At 45.1% G+C, this 15,429-nt stretch overlaps 1 protein-coding gene across 3 annotated transcripts in view; it reads left to right on the top strand.

The window, feature by feature from the left end:
• DVL1 (dishevelled segment polarity protein 1) overlaps positions 1-15,429 on the top strand; it is a 233,975-nt gene that overhangs the window by 117,497 nt on the left and 101,049 nt on the right. For all 3 annotated transcript variants that reach the window (XM_073585432.1, XM_073585433.1, XM_073585434.1), the window contains exon 4: positions 370-482. In XM_073585432.1, coding sequence (XP_073441533.1) covers positions 370-482 — 113 coding nt within the window. The remainder of the gene's footprint in view (positions 1-369; positions 483-15,429) is intronic.

Here is a 15,429-nt window from a genome sequence, read left to right as displayed (position 1 = left end):
AGAAGCCTTACTGCAAGGTTTCCCAATGGATTACATCTGATCCCAGGACTAATGGCAGGACACTGACCAGCTTATGAACCCCAGCAATTCTACCCCCAATTCTTTAGTAGCTAATTTACTATATCGGCCAGTGATGCGATGTTTGACTTTTATGAGTGACCAGATACATTTTCTAGTAATATCCGTATTTGTAAGAGGCGTCTGTATACTATGCACTACGTGATTGCTGCACAATACTCATATAGATATGTATATATATCCCTGTGCCGAAATTACAGAATTCTGAAAAAGTAGCAATTTGTAAATGATGGAAATTGTGACATCTGTCAGAATCTATAATGTCGCACTGACTTTTCCTGTTTCTCACAGCCCTAACGCTGGCAGCAGTCGGGATGGACTCGACAACGAGACAGGAACAGACTCGGTTGTGAGCCACAGGAGAGAACGTCACCGGCGGAAGAACAGAGAGGCTCACAATGACGGTAGGGTGGCCCGCCATCTCCGCTCGCATGTCGTGCTCAGCTGTCTGTGTCATGTAGATATTGATCGGTGCAGATGGACTTGACAGACAGAGGTATTGAGTGAATGCTGACGGGAGGCTTTCACCTGATCACATCAGTGACCGTCATTGATTTCCTCCACGATGAACGTCTGCTGGGGACTTGCTTTCGTGACCAACTAGTCTAAAATAATTTGAGAGATTTTGTAGAGATGCATAGAAACATATCCAAAATGTGAGGCTTAGAGAACCATGAAACGGCAAAAACATCGGCATTATTCTGTATGCTTGATGGCGGTTTATCATTTTATGGAGGAAAAAAAATGGAAAATGTTTTATTGTGATAAAAGGTGGAGATAAGGTGGACATTCTCCCACTCGCTCTGTGACTGTCCACCAAAAACCAGCCCATTTAACTTTAACTTGACCCTTTCAACACATAGCGTGCTGGAGGAAAATATCCTGGTTTCACATCACTGACGCCTTTATGCGCAGTAACACATATCTCCCCTCATACACTGTGCCAGTGACCCTGTCACAATATCTATATATATTCATTTTTAGATAATTTGATCCATTCTATTGCTGTGAGCAATACCCGATGTTTGACAAAAGGAGTCACCATCGCTCTGACTCCATAACTGTAGAGTGCAAACCATGTCTGGTACTAACAATTGCTCTAAAACTGTGCAACAGGAGCTTAATGCCTTTCCATGGCCAAATAGCTGCATCAAGCCTTACATCACCAAGCACAGTGCCAAATGTCGGATTGAGTGGCTGCATAAAGGGATGTGTTATGATTGAGTCACCGTAGGAGGCAAAAATAGAAATGCTAGCTAAGTCCAGAAAACCAGAGAAGTTGGCAGCTATCGGATTGCAGACCCCTGAACCTATCAACACAACTAGCAGTAGCCGTGGGGGGCTCCTATGATGCCCTAGGCCCCTCGATCACAGCCGGAGGACTACATAGCCTAAAGACAGAAAGGGAAATCTAAACTGCCCCAGAGCAGACCCCAAAGCAAAAGGCAGCCCCCCACATATAATGACGGTGAAGCAAGAAGAAAGAACAAAACACAGACAGAAAGATAGACTGAGCAAAGATGGGGCCCACGCTAGCTTAGATAGGAAAGGACAGGAAGGCTGCTGTCTGCAATCCGTAAAAAACCCTATGAAAATAAGAGCCAACAAACTGACAGTAAAAAAGGCCCTGAAGACGCTAGGCTTCAAAAAAGCTATGTCAGTACTCAGGAATATTCTGAAGACAGAGCAACAGGCAAAAGGAGATTCAGCTCACCCCAGCAGGGAATGGCAGAATCCAGAAAAGCAAGGAAAACAAAACACTAATGCAAAAAGGCAAAGCAGAAATCTTAGCTTTAGATGAGCAGGAATCAGACTGGTTTCCTAGAAGTCCACAGAGAAATCACCCGCAGGCCAGAAGGGCGTCCGCAGCCTTATATCCAGTCATTAACTCCACTCAGCCAGTCATCATCATCAGCCCCAGGTGTTTGACAATCAGGCTCACTACCTTTCTTCACCAGAAGAGGGAGTTCCTCGGGCCTCAGTAGTGAAGGGGAAAATGAACTCACAACAGGGATGGCTGAGTGCTGAGGAGCAGAGTGTATAAAAGTCACAAACGCTCAAAAGCAGTTTATGGCATGGGTTTCCATGAGAGAGCATGCAAGCCTTACATCACCAAGCACAAATGGTGGCTGCATAGAGCAGTAGCAGCTGACGGCCAGGGTTTCCAGCTGCAGGAACCATGGCTATCACATTCTAACTAGTGGGTGCTCATATAGAAAACTGGTGATTTGTATGGGAAAACCTTCAAAGGTGGGGTCTCACGTTATGGTCAAATGGAATTTTGTGAAAATCGCACCAAAATCCTTTCAATGGCTACATAGGTCCCAAAGGTAGCTGAAGTTGATTTATATGTTATAGATGATTGCAGTGGTGAGCTTAATTTTGGGACCTAAGGATTTAACCCCTTAATGACAGCCAATACATCTTTTTACTGCCCTGAGATATGAGAATATCATCCCCATACAGATGACAATCCAGCAGCTGTCAACTGTACACTATAGCTGACAACTTGCTGTATCACCAACGATCAGTGTTGTCACCTTCCATATCTGTTTAACCCCTTAAGGTACCGTCACATTTAGCGATGCACCAGCGATTCGGACAACGATACGACCCGGTCAGGATCGCTGGTGCATCGCTAAGTGGTCGCTAGTGAGCTGCCAAACAGGCAGATCTCACTAGCGATGCAGCAGCGGTCGGCGGTTATTACTTACCTTTCAGACGTGGCGATCCTGACGTCCTCCCGCCCGCGTCCACGCGTCGCTCGTCGGCGCCAGCAGGAAGCGCCCGACGAGAAATGGAGCTGCACGATCTCGCGCGATCAGCGACAGACAGCTGGGGAGCTGGTCGGAGGTAAGTATCACACATAGCGATATCGCTGCTGCGTCACACAATCGGTGACACTTTAGCGATATCGCTAGCGATCTCGCTTAGTATGACGGGCCCTTTAGTTGCTGCTGTCGAAAGTGACTACATCAAATAAATGGTTAATAGATTGTGGGGGCTGTCGCTTTAATCTAATTGACACACCGATATCATGATTGTGTGGTCCTGATGTTTGCCATAGCAGTTCATGGCCAAATAGCGGCCTTAGAGTCTCTCGGCTATAGCGGCCTATTCAGAAGTTAGCGACATTTAGGTGGTAGACAAACACTTTTTCATTCCTGCCATTTTGCATTAATTCCTGAAAATCATCTGAAGGGTTAATAAACTATATGGCTAGTTTCACCCTAGCGTTTATTCCACGCAGCGCACGGCGCCGCTAAGCCCCGCTCCCTGCCGGCTCCCTGCCCTCCCCATCCGGTCATCGCCGCCTACTATCGCACATGGACGCTTGCGATCTGCGCACCCTATCTTTAGCATAGGGTGCGCTGGCTGTGCGCTAGTAGGATTTTGGCATGCGCTGTGCACTTTTGAAGGTGCGCCCGTGCGCGCCGAACGCAGGATGTTGCATTTCGGCGCGCACGGCACACTTTCAAAAGTGTGCAGCGCACGCCAAAATCCTACTAGCGCACGGCCAGCGCGCGATCTGCGCACCCTATGCTAAAGTTAGGGTGCGCAGATCGCAAGCGTTCATGTGCGATAGTAGGCGGCGATGACCGGATGGGGCGGGCAGGGAGCCGGCAGGGGGCGGGGCTTAGCGGCACCGTGCGCTGCATAGAATAAACGCTAGTGTGAAACTAGCCTATGACAGAAGTTTTCAATATGACAGGGGGTGCTGTTTTTAAAATGGTATCATGTTTGGGGTTTTCCAATATATAGCACCCCCAAAGTCCCTCCAAACCTGGATAGGTCCCTCAAAAAAATAAATTTTGTAACTTTCCTTGAAGAAATGAAAAATTACGGCTACATTTTTAAACCTCCTAAAAGGCTAACAAAATAAATTAGTGTTTTAAAAATGGTGTTGATGTAAAGCAGACATGTGGGAAATGTTATTTATTCATGTTTTTGTTTGGTATGATTATTTGGATTAAAGGGATAATCATTCAAAGTTTGAAAATTGCGATTTTTTTTTTTTTGCATTTTTTGTCAAGTTTCCGATATTTTTTATAAATAAAGACAAAACATAGCAATCTAAATTTACCACTATCATAAATTATAATGTGCCACGAAAAAACAATCTCAAAATCAATGGGATTTGTTGAAGCGTTACAGCGTTATCACCACATAAAGTGACATTGGTCAGAATTTAAAAAATTGGCCCCATTACTAAGGGGTTAAATAAAAGGAGAAATATAAAGACAATGCTGCCTGGTCTAATGCTTTCATCATCCGAGGATCCTGCCATCAGTGATCAATTCTGGAGTCAAGACGCATCTGATTTATGAAAAGGGCAAATTAATCCTAATGAATCAGACTCGTGAAAGTGGTGACGCCTCCGCAAACCTTGAGCTCAGCATGAATTTAATGATCTGTGGTGTCACCTCCCTATACCATTTTGTCGGAGTTGAGCGCTACTGGTGTAAAAATGTCCAAAGTGCCAACATTTTTGTGCATCCTCGACTGTCAAGGTGTTTTACACTAGATTTCTGATGAAAATACTTTGATGATTTGGGTCTTTAATTTCTTCATAAAGATGTTCTCCCAAGAACCATTTTAATTTCTTGGGAAATTGCGATTTAAACACAGGGAATATGTCTTAAAATTCAGCGTCAGATTTTCAGAACCTGTCCACTACTTTGAAACTGCAGCAAATTTATCACAGTGGCGCCTCCTCAGACACTTTTGTCTAGTTTTCCGCCACCTCTTGGATGGCTTACCTCACACCACTTTTTGTGTCCACTATCTAGATTATCCTATTTAACATAAGTACCCCAACTTGTGAGATAAAAGCCATCTATATTCATCACCCACACCGGCGCCATTAATTGGCTGCAGGGCTCACCTAGCATAACAATGTCACTAGACCATGGAGACCCGCCGCCGACATTGCTGGAGGTGAGTATCGGTTCATTTTATTTTACAAGGGGATTACTTATTTTAAAAAGGGGTTGTACAGGTATTAGACAACCCTTTTTAAGTTTTTCTACACACTGCAACATTTAAGACGCACCCTTTTCTTTCTAAGCAACACCCATTTTCAGCCAAATTCCAATGTGAAAAAATTGTCAGACCTAAAGGTTATTTTTTCTTTTGTCTTCAGGAGCGCACCTCTGTCCAGTCTCCAGGCGGGGGCGCAATGTGCTCCACATGATTGATTTTGGATCAGCTACATGGCTGATCTGTGTGCATTAAAACGCAGTTTCATCTCTGTAGCATCGGAGGAGCGCAGGGACACTAAAGCTAGCCAGATCCAGTGGTCCGGATAGCTTCAGAGCGGGGCCTTCAAAGTGTAAAAAGTTTGTATGTGCGTACTCTTTACCTAGGAAGCCGGCCACTTCCAGTAGACTGCAGAGGTGGACAGTAACCTAGGAAATGAGGAAGGAAAGGCTTTTTAAAAATAAGTAAATGGCGAAGTTACTTGTTTGCAATCTTACCCATTTTGTACGTTTAGACAACCCCTTTGAATGTGCATTTTGCCTGATAAGATCGAATCGAGTTGGGCTTCTCTGGTACCCATCACTCACTTAGGGTCAGACTGTTAGTTGGTTTTCGTGAAGTGCAGCAGGTCCAGCTTATGCCCCTGAGGCTTCTCAGAGCGGATGTTCTGTGCACTGCTTGTCCGGACTGGCTATGTGCCGCCTGCAGGCAGGTCACCTGTCTCTAGCCGTGCTGGGAATGTGAGCAGACTGCAGGCGATGCTATGAGTGTGCTGACACAGGTGACTGTATATTCATCTCTACTTCATCATTGTGTGACAAGGGGACCATTAATTGAAATCGTTACCAAATTAACAGGGTTGTGCACATTTGGGGATATTTTTTTTTTTTCACTTCGTTTCACTTATTTAGGGCTAGAAATTATTTTGGAAACTGTCCTGCATTAAGAATGTTGCCCCATTTGGCTTTTACAGGCTGTTTATTACCTGGCACATTCAACTTTGATGTGATCTGTGTTCATAAATTAGAGGAGCTCAGTAAAAATAAATAAATAAATGAGTTACAAACTCTCACAGCCTAATGAGCTCGCTGATGGATTCTCGGTTAACTCATTCTGTAATCAGCTATAGAAGGCAAACAGTGCAATTTTTTAATGAATCCAATTGCCAGGACCAAGTAGTGAAAAATGTCTTGCATGTTCTGTGTGGCTTTATTGTATAGGTACTTTGAGACAAATTTCTGTGATTTTCAATGTTACTTTCAACAAGTTTGCACGTACAGCTCTGGCAAAAATTAAGAGACCACTGCGCAGTTTTATAAAAATCAGCTTCTCTACATGTCTGACAGCCATTCCAGTCCAGTGTCCGTTGAATTCCAACCAGAGTACACCTCATTCTACTTAATGTACTTCTGATAAGGTGATCACCTGAACCAACTCTTATTTAATGAAGGAAAGTATAAAAAAAACCCTGCTGTGGTGTTTATAATCCTCTTGTAAAAGGACAAGCTGGATGGCAAAACAAGTGCTAGTAATATCCCAAAAGTAATAGGAATGAAAAAATAACTTTTAACCGTGTCAAAGGAGTTGAAAAGAAAAGTCTTGAGTGAGGAAAAGAAGGGCTCAATTCTGGCTTTACTAGCAGAGGGATACAGTGAGCATCATGTTGCCTACATCATTAAAATTTCTAATACGGCAGTCCATTACAACGAGGTCAAGCAGTAGACATTGGGGACAACAAAGCTACAGACCGGGAGAGGGTGAAAACAACTCTCCACTGACCGGGATGAGCGTCATCTTATTCGAATGTCACTCAGCAACCGCAGAATGACATCAAGTGATCTACAAAAGGAATGACAAATGGCAGCTGGGGTGAAGTGCACAGCAAGAACAATTCGTAACAGGGCTCAAGTATGTAAAGGTAGAAAAAAACCTTTCATCAATGAGAAGCAGAGGAGAGCTAGGCTGAAGTTTGCTAAAGACCATAAGGATTGGACCATAGAGGACTTGAGTAAGGTAATCTTCTCTGATGAGTCTAATTTTCTGCTTTGCCCAACACCTGGTCGTCTAATGGTTAGACGGAGACCTGGAGAGGCGTACAAGCCACAGTGTCTTCCACCCAATGTGAAATTTAGTGGAGGATCGCAAGGCTGGAATTGGGCAGGTTAATCTTTGCGAAGGACGTATGAATCAAGCCGCATACAAGGTTATCCTGTAAAAACAGTTGATTCCTTCTACTCAGGCAATGTGCCCCAACTCTGAGGACTGTTTTTTTTTCCAGCAGGTCAATCAATGTGTAGATGAAGGACCACCATATCAAATCTCTGTCATGGCCGGCCCAATCTCCAGACCTGAACCCCATTGAAAACCTCTGGAATGTAATCAAGAGGAAGATGGATAGTCACAAGCCATCAAACAAAGAAGAACTGCTTACATTTTTGTACCAGGAGTGGCATAAGGTCACCCAAAAGCAGTGTGAAAGACTGGTGGAAAGCATGCCAAGATGCATGAAAGCTGTGATTAAAAATCATGGTTATTCCACCAAATATTGATTTCTAAACTCTTCCTGAGTTAAAACATTAGTATTGTTGTTTCTAAATGATTATGAACTTGTTTTCTTAGCATTATTTGAGGTCTGCAAGCACTGCATTTTTTTGTTCTTTTGACCATTTCAATAAATACAAAATTCAGTGCTTGGAAATTCGGAGACTTGTTGTCAGTAGTTTATAGAATAAAAGAGCAATTTACATTTTACTCACAAATATACCTATAAAGAGAAAAATCAGACAAACTGAAAATTTTGCAGTGGTCTCTTAATTTTTGCCAGAGCTGTATGTTAGCCCCATACTGTGGGGTTAGTCTGCACGTGGATTGTCATTGTGATTTCAAGGTGGAATGCCATACAGACAGCTTCAGTAATTTCAAGAAATTACCGTAATTGAAATGATTTTTTTTTTTTTAAATCGTTTATTAAACATCAGGGTACAAAGAATACACAATAACTTATGATAACAGGCATTTTACAAAGCATACATGTCTCTGTCCATAGTAAAATATAATACAAAGAGATTGCACACTCTTATAGATAAACAAGGTAATGTGTACATTTCTTTCCCAGTGTATGTAAAGAATAACTGTTTATATATTTCCCCATATGTATCTCACTCTAATTTCACAAACCTTGTCATGTCATGCAGCAGTATAAAACTAACTAAAACTCCTAAACTACAACTACCACTACATCAACTAGTATCCACTATTTCCGTAGCCTAGTTTCTTATACCATATTATGTCGCGTGTGATGTGGTGAGAGGAATTCCACCTCTCCCAGATCTTTTCAATTTTTACCCGGGCATCCCCTATTTTGATACAGCGTGCGCTCATATGGAACAATTGATTTCACCAATTTAATCCAAAATCTAAGGGAAGGATCCGAACCCCCCATCCACCTCAGTGCTAGCACCTTCCGTGCCATAAACAGCGTCTCGCGCAAGAAGACCCCAGTATAGCGATCCCAAATCTCCTCCCATACCCCGAACAAGCAGACCAATGGCTCTAGAGGGACAGGGGCCCCAAACCAGGGACGTCAGTAATGTAGTCACCTCTTTCCTGTAGTGTAGAATAATGGGACATGCCACACCATATGGATAAAATCAGCATCTGGCGAGTGACATCGCATACATCCTGACGATTGAAGGCGACCCATCCTAAAAAGTCTCAACGGAGTCAAATATGATTGATTTATTATATACATTTGTATCATTCTGTTATTGATAGATGGTGATACTCCAATCGGAGACTCAAGAATCTCCTCGCACTCCTCTCCTTGCGTATCAGGGATGAGTCGTTCCCACCTCATCTTAATAGAGCCTATGGCCGAATCTGCCCCTACTGCCAGCATATATGTGTACAGGAGGATATGAGACCCTGGGGACCCTGCGAATTAAGAATTCCTGTCAGAGGTAAAGATGAAATAGTACGGTCCACACCCCTATCCCTCATATGTGATTGAAGAGCTGATCTCAGCTGCAGATAGCTAAAAAATTGAGATCTCGGAATATCATGTATGGCCTGTAATTGTTCAAAAGACTTTAAGGTCCCTTGGTCATACAAGTCTCCCACTGATGAGACGCCACACTGGGTCCAAAAAACAGCGGACGGGTGATTCAGCAACTCCGGAAAGTAATTATTACTCCTCAGGGGCATTTCAGCTATAACATCCTTAAACCCTATTACCTTCTTAATTTGTCTCCATATTAATCGTGCCAGCTTGAGCAGGGGCAGCAGACGTGGGACATTAGTTTTCTCCAGCTCAAGGAAACCTAATGGGCAATCTGCTTGTGCAGCGTGAAGCAGGTGGCTTTCAGAGTTAGGGAGGCAGTTACCCGGCATCCATTTATTTAAAGCTTTAGCCTGCCCAGCTAAGTAGTATAGGAAAAAATCTGGCAACGCCGCCCCACCTCCCTTCTTTGGTCTTTGTAAAATGGACAATTTAAGTTTGGGCCTAGTTTTCCCCCAAATAAAGGACGTGACCAAAGGGTTAAGATTGACAAAAAAGGACTTGGGCACCGCTACCGCACTGTGCTGGAGCGAGTAGCCAAATTTAGGGAGCAATATCATTTTAATCAGGTTAATGCGTCCAGCCACAGATAGTGGGAGCTTACTCCAAGACGCAAATTTAGCTTTAACCAGGTCCAGCAGTGGGTGGACATTAAGTTGTATATCAAGCGTATTATTATTAGAGATGTGGATGCCCAAATATTTAAAACTAGATACAATAGGCAGCGAGGAGAGAGCCTCCAGCTGGGGCATCGGAGCATGGGAAAGGGGTAACAGGGCAGACGTCTCCCAATTTATATGTAAATCTGAGTATTTACTGAATCTATCTATAAGGGATATCACCTGTGGCAAAGTTTCGTCCGCATTATTCAAGAATATCACCATGTCATCGGCATATAGGCCAATGGTATCTACCCTACCTGCTATATCTATACCTCGGACATTAGGGAAGGACCTTATACGTATTGCTAGGCCTCAATCGCAAGGGCGAAGAGAGCCGGGGAAAGAGGGCAACCTTGAAGGGTTCCCCTATGCAACGCGAAAGACTCAGATATAGAATTGTTTATTATAATACGGGCCTTAGGTTTCATATATAATATTTTGATCCATGTTATAAATTGATTGCCAAAGCCATACCTCTGCAAACATGCGGAGAGGAAAGGCCATTCAAGAGAGTCAAAAGCCTTGGCAGCATCTAGCGATGCCAATGCCCATTTATTGTCTGGCATTAGGGAACTATATTGGACTATTGACTGGACTCTTCTTATGTTAATAGAAGTACTTTTGTCAATCATAAAGCCCGTTTGATCTGGATGTATAAGATTCAATATAATGGAATTCAATCTGGTAGCTAGAATCTTGGTAAAAATTTTATAGTCCACATTCACCAATGAAATGGGACAATAGGATACACATTCCAAAGGGTTCTTCCCCTCCTTCCGAAGCACTATGATATTAGCCCCGTTAAAGGACTCAGGCATAGAATTCCCTTCCCATATTCCCCGAAATACCTTTACCAAAAGTGGCGTCAATATATCCCGATACTTCCTGTATAGTTCAATAGGTAACCCATCAGGTCCAGGGGCCTTCCCAGAAGCCATATCTGTCTTAGCCTTATCTATCTCCTCTGCAGTGAACTCAGCGTCCATAAGGGTTCGCTGTTCCGAGTCTAATGTGGGGAATGATATATCTAAACACCCCAAAGTGTCAGAGTCACTTTTAGATTCATATAATGACCTGTAGTAATCCTGAAAACAGCCAAGAATAGCCTCGGTCGAAGACACCAGTGTACCGTCCACCCTGCGGATCTGCAGTATCGTATTAGAGGTGTTATGTTGGCGCACCAGATAGGCCAAAAATTTGCTAGTCTGATTCCCCAACTCGAAATAGGATTGACGAGTAAAGAATAATTTACGCTTAGATTTAGTGTCCACGTGCTGAGTATATAGCCTCTGGGCAGCCAGCCACTCATTCCTGTTCCCGCTGGTTTGGTTAGATATATACGTTGCCTCTGCGTCTCTCAGTCGTTGCTCCACCTCGTCATCCTTCCCTGCGGTTACCCACTTAATATAAGAAATCGTGGAGGACAACCAGCCCCTGGGATATGCTTTAAGGGCATCCCAGAATAAATTAATATCCCGGGGTTCCGGGTGGGACGCGATGAAGCAATTCAACTGATCAATCGTTCTATCAGGAGACCCCATCAATTTTAACCAGAAAGGATTTAACTTCCAAGCTATCCTATTGTTTACTTGCCCATATTTGAGTGTAAGGATGACCGGGCTATGGTCTGAGAGCCCCCTACTTCCATGCTCTATATCAGCCACCCACATTGCCAGACCGCCAGAACCGAATATATAGTCTATGTGTGATAGAGAGCGTTTAGTGGATGAGTGACAAGTGTATTCCCTTAACTCAGGATGATGCATCCTCCACAAATCCAACCACCCCCCACCCCCCATAAATGATGATAACGGGGTTATAGTTGTTGGGGAGGTCCCCCCGGTCGCTTCATCATCCAGCCTCAATTTATCAAGGCAGTTATTCATGACCATATTAAAATCGCCCATACAAATAACATCTGCGTCCGGGTAGTTAAGGGCAAAACACATTGCCTTCTGCAGGATGGATATACGAGCCGGAGGGGGGCATAAGACCACATATTTTCTGGTGTTTATCAATGCGTGGACAAAAATAAAACGACCCTGAGGATCCCTTCGAGTTTCCCTCGCTTCCCATCTGACGTCTTTATGTATCAACAGTGAGACCCCTCTTGAGTAGCTGGTATGAAATGTATGGGCTGACCACTGTACCCAGGGCTTCTGCACGCACCGCGCTGTATCCCTAGTCAAATGTGTCTCCACCAAGGCCACAATGTGAGGACGGTAATGTCTGACCTGTGAGAAGACCTTGACCTTTTTTCGAGGAGTTTTTATTCCCCTCACATTCCATGTTATACATATTAACTCCAACCCCATATTTTACTCCTCTGAACATGGTGCATAGTGTTACCCGGGCAAAGTTTAGAAACATCACCTAGAGACTCAAATCGTTGTTGACTGCGGTTATAACCTAAAAAAAACCAAAAACCACTATGGAAAAAAGCAAAGTGAAAAAACAACGAACAACGTAGGAGCAGAGTCCTGTACTCCCATCGCAAAACAATCAAGGAGATGCCATTACTGAACCCTTGTCCGGTATTGTTGGAAACCTGAACGCCATCAAGTAAAGCTCCAATCAGCTGATTAATAGAAAAATTCCTGTTGGAAATAGATGCATTAGGATTCTTTTCCAGCAGACCCTCCATGGGATCGCAGCCACTCCGCCGCCTCCGCCGGATCTGTAAAAAACGAAGTAGAACCCCCGTGGACCACCCGGAGCCGGGCCGGGTAAATCGTCGAGTACACAATATTCCTCTCCAGTAGATGTCTCTTGACCTCCGTAAACTGCGCCCGTTGCTTCTGGAATTCCGCAGAGAAATCCGGGAAAATCGAGATCGTGGTATTGTTGAACTTAATCGGACTCTTTTGCAGTGCCAGTCGTAGAGCCACGTCTCTATCCCTGCAGTAAAGAATGCGCGCCAGGAATGGTCTAGGCGGGGCTCCCGGAGGAAGAGGCCTAGTAGGGACTCTATGAGCTCTTTCCACCGCAAAGATTGAGGAGAATTCATCGCCCAAAGTGGTTTTAAGCCAGTCTTCTAGGAATTGCTCCCGATGTTGTCCCTCTAATTGCTCTGGCAGGCCAATAATTCGGATGTTGTTCCGACGCATTCTGTTCTCCAGGTCGTCTGCCTTTTGCCTCCACACATTCATGGAGCCTGCCACTTTCGTCAGCTTAGCTTCCATGAGCGTGATGGTGTCCTCCACCTGGGATACCCACGTCTCCACCTCCATAATGCGGCCCTTCATGGCTTGCATATCTTGTCGGAGGCGTCCCACCTCAGTGTATACGTCCTCTATCTTCCCAGACAGAGACGTCCTGGTCAGGGAGATGTCCTGCATGAGTTGCTCGGACGCCTGTTTAAGGGTTAATTCCCCTTGCTCACACTCGTCCCCACCTTCAGAGGGGCGACTCTTACGCTGAGCTTGTGTGGGGTTATTTTTAGTGGATCTTGAACCCTCAGCATGGTCTATTCTGGCATATTCTTTTAGCTTTTCAGCCGCCGTTCCAGATCCCTTGGAACGGCTCATTTTAAAAGCAATAGGGCAAAGCTGGGGAGCAGGAACCGTGCACTCCGGAGTCTCTGAATCAGAGTGACAGACAGGGTATGACAAAGGTATGGTGACTGCAGGGTCCCAGGTGTAACACAGACCCGCAGCGTCTCACAGCATCTCACAAGGGGGCAATATCCAATATCAGGCGGCAGGCAAGGGCCCCCACAGCCCAGGAAGTAACCCTCAGGGCCCCTCGGATCACAGCCAGGAAGGGATCCAGGTCCAACTAGTTATGGCGCTGGCAGGGTGGGCGATATGGTGAATAGAGGGACGCGGGGCCCAATTTTTCAGGGCACACACCGCTTGTCCCTCGCAAATGGTCAGTTTATCTGCTCACTGTTCCCTGTTTCCTCAGCGCTGCAGTGATAGAGCCTGGCGCCGCGTCTCACAGGCAGAGTGCGCACCTCCAATATGGCCGCCGCCCCGTGCAGGCCCCCGCCGGCCGCCAGAGTCCTCAGAGCCGCAGGCACTGCAGAATCCAGCCCCGCTCTCTAGCGGCGGTCCAGGAACGACCCCGGGTCCAGAGGGGTCAAAGCCAGGCAAGTGTGCCCCAGAAGCAAGGGGTCCGCCGGTCGGATGCTGTCAGGATGGCAGGAGCTTCCACCGAACGCATCCTCCATCGCCTCCATAGCCACGCCCCTAATTGAAATGATTTTTAAAGAGGATTATTACTTTAAAATGTGTCTTTTCCTCTGTAGTGTAAATGCCGCCGTTCTCCTGAATCCGGTGTTGTTATTCTTTTGTTCCTGCACCACTCCATTCCTGAGATATTGCCCCCCTCATCCATGCATGTGAATCTAGTCTCTTTAGCCAAGTGGGAGTGGGCCTCAGCCAATCTTCTTTAAGATGAAGCTCAGTTGGCTAAAAAGGCTAGATTTTTTTACAGGGAAGAGAGGGGTATATTTCAGGAATGGTAAGGAAAGAGATAAATAGACGCTGGATTCAGGAGAACATTGGCATTTACGCCAAGTTTAAAAAAAATATATAGTAGCATGTAAATGTTTGGGCACCCCGGTCAAAATTACTGTTACTGTAAACAGTTAAGCAAGTCGAAGATGAAATAATCTCTAAAACACCTAAAGTTAAAGATGACACATTTCCTATGTGTCTTGCTCAAAAAAATATATTTTCATCTTTTACATTTTAAAAATTACTAAAGGAAAAATGGACCAATGCAAAAGTTTAGGCACCCTTGGAGATTTGTGTGCTCAGATTACTTTGACCAAGGTTTGAAACATTTATCATCTTGTTAGGGTTATGGCTTGTTCACTATTATCGTTAGGAAAGGCCGGGTGTTGTAAATTTCCCAGCTGTATAAAATACCCAGCCTCCTCTAACCTTGTGCCAAAAAACAGCTGCCATGAGTTCTTCTAAGCAGCTGCTTAGCACTCTGAAAATGAAAATGGTGGAGGCCCACAAAGCAGGAGAAGGCAATTAGAAGATAGCAAAGAGTTTGTTACCCTTTCCTAAGTTTGAAAGCCTGTAATGCTGTAGATAAGCCCCCGATGAAACCTGAAAGATAAGAAAAAAGAGTTAGATTATACTCACCGGAGGGGGCGGTCCAGTCCGATGGGTGTCGCGGTCTGGTCCGGACCCTCCCATCTTCATACGATGCCGTCCTCTTCTTCCCTTCCTGTAGTAGCTCCAGCGCAGGCGCACTGCTCTGCACTGTTGAGGGCAGAGCAGAATACTGTAGTGCGCAGGCGCCGGACCTCTGTGACCTCTCCCGGCACCAGCGCACTGCAGGACTCTGCTCTGCCCTCAACAGGGCAGAGCAGTGCACGAGCGACGGAGCTACTACAGGAAGGGAAGTAGAGGACGTCATCGTTTGAAGATGGGAGGAGCCGGACCGGAACGCGACACCCATCGGACCGGACCGCACCTCCGGTGAGTATCTAACGTGTTTTTCTTATCTTTCAGGTTACATCGGGGGCTTATCTACAGCATTACGGAATGCTGTAGATAAGCCCCTGATGTCAATGCCGGCAGCTCATAGGGCAAAAAAAGGGTGACAGATTCCCTTTAACAGGAACAGTGGAGGTCAAGATAAGGTCTGGAAGACCAAGCAAAGTTTCAGTGAGAGCTGCTGGTAGGATTGCTA

This window comes from Dendrobates tinctorius, unplaced genomic scaffold (genome assembly GCF_039654945.1).
Source record: "Dendrobates tinctorius isolate UK_male_01 unplaced genomic scaffold, ASM3965494v1 ptg000086l, whole genome shotgun sequence".
Taxonomy (NCBI): domain Eukaryota; kingdom Metazoa; phylum Chordata; class Amphibia; order Anura; family Dendrobatidae; genus Dendrobates; species Dendrobates tinctorius.
Note: the sequence above shows the minus strand (reverse complement) of the source record. Positions and strands in the feature narration are given on the sequence as shown.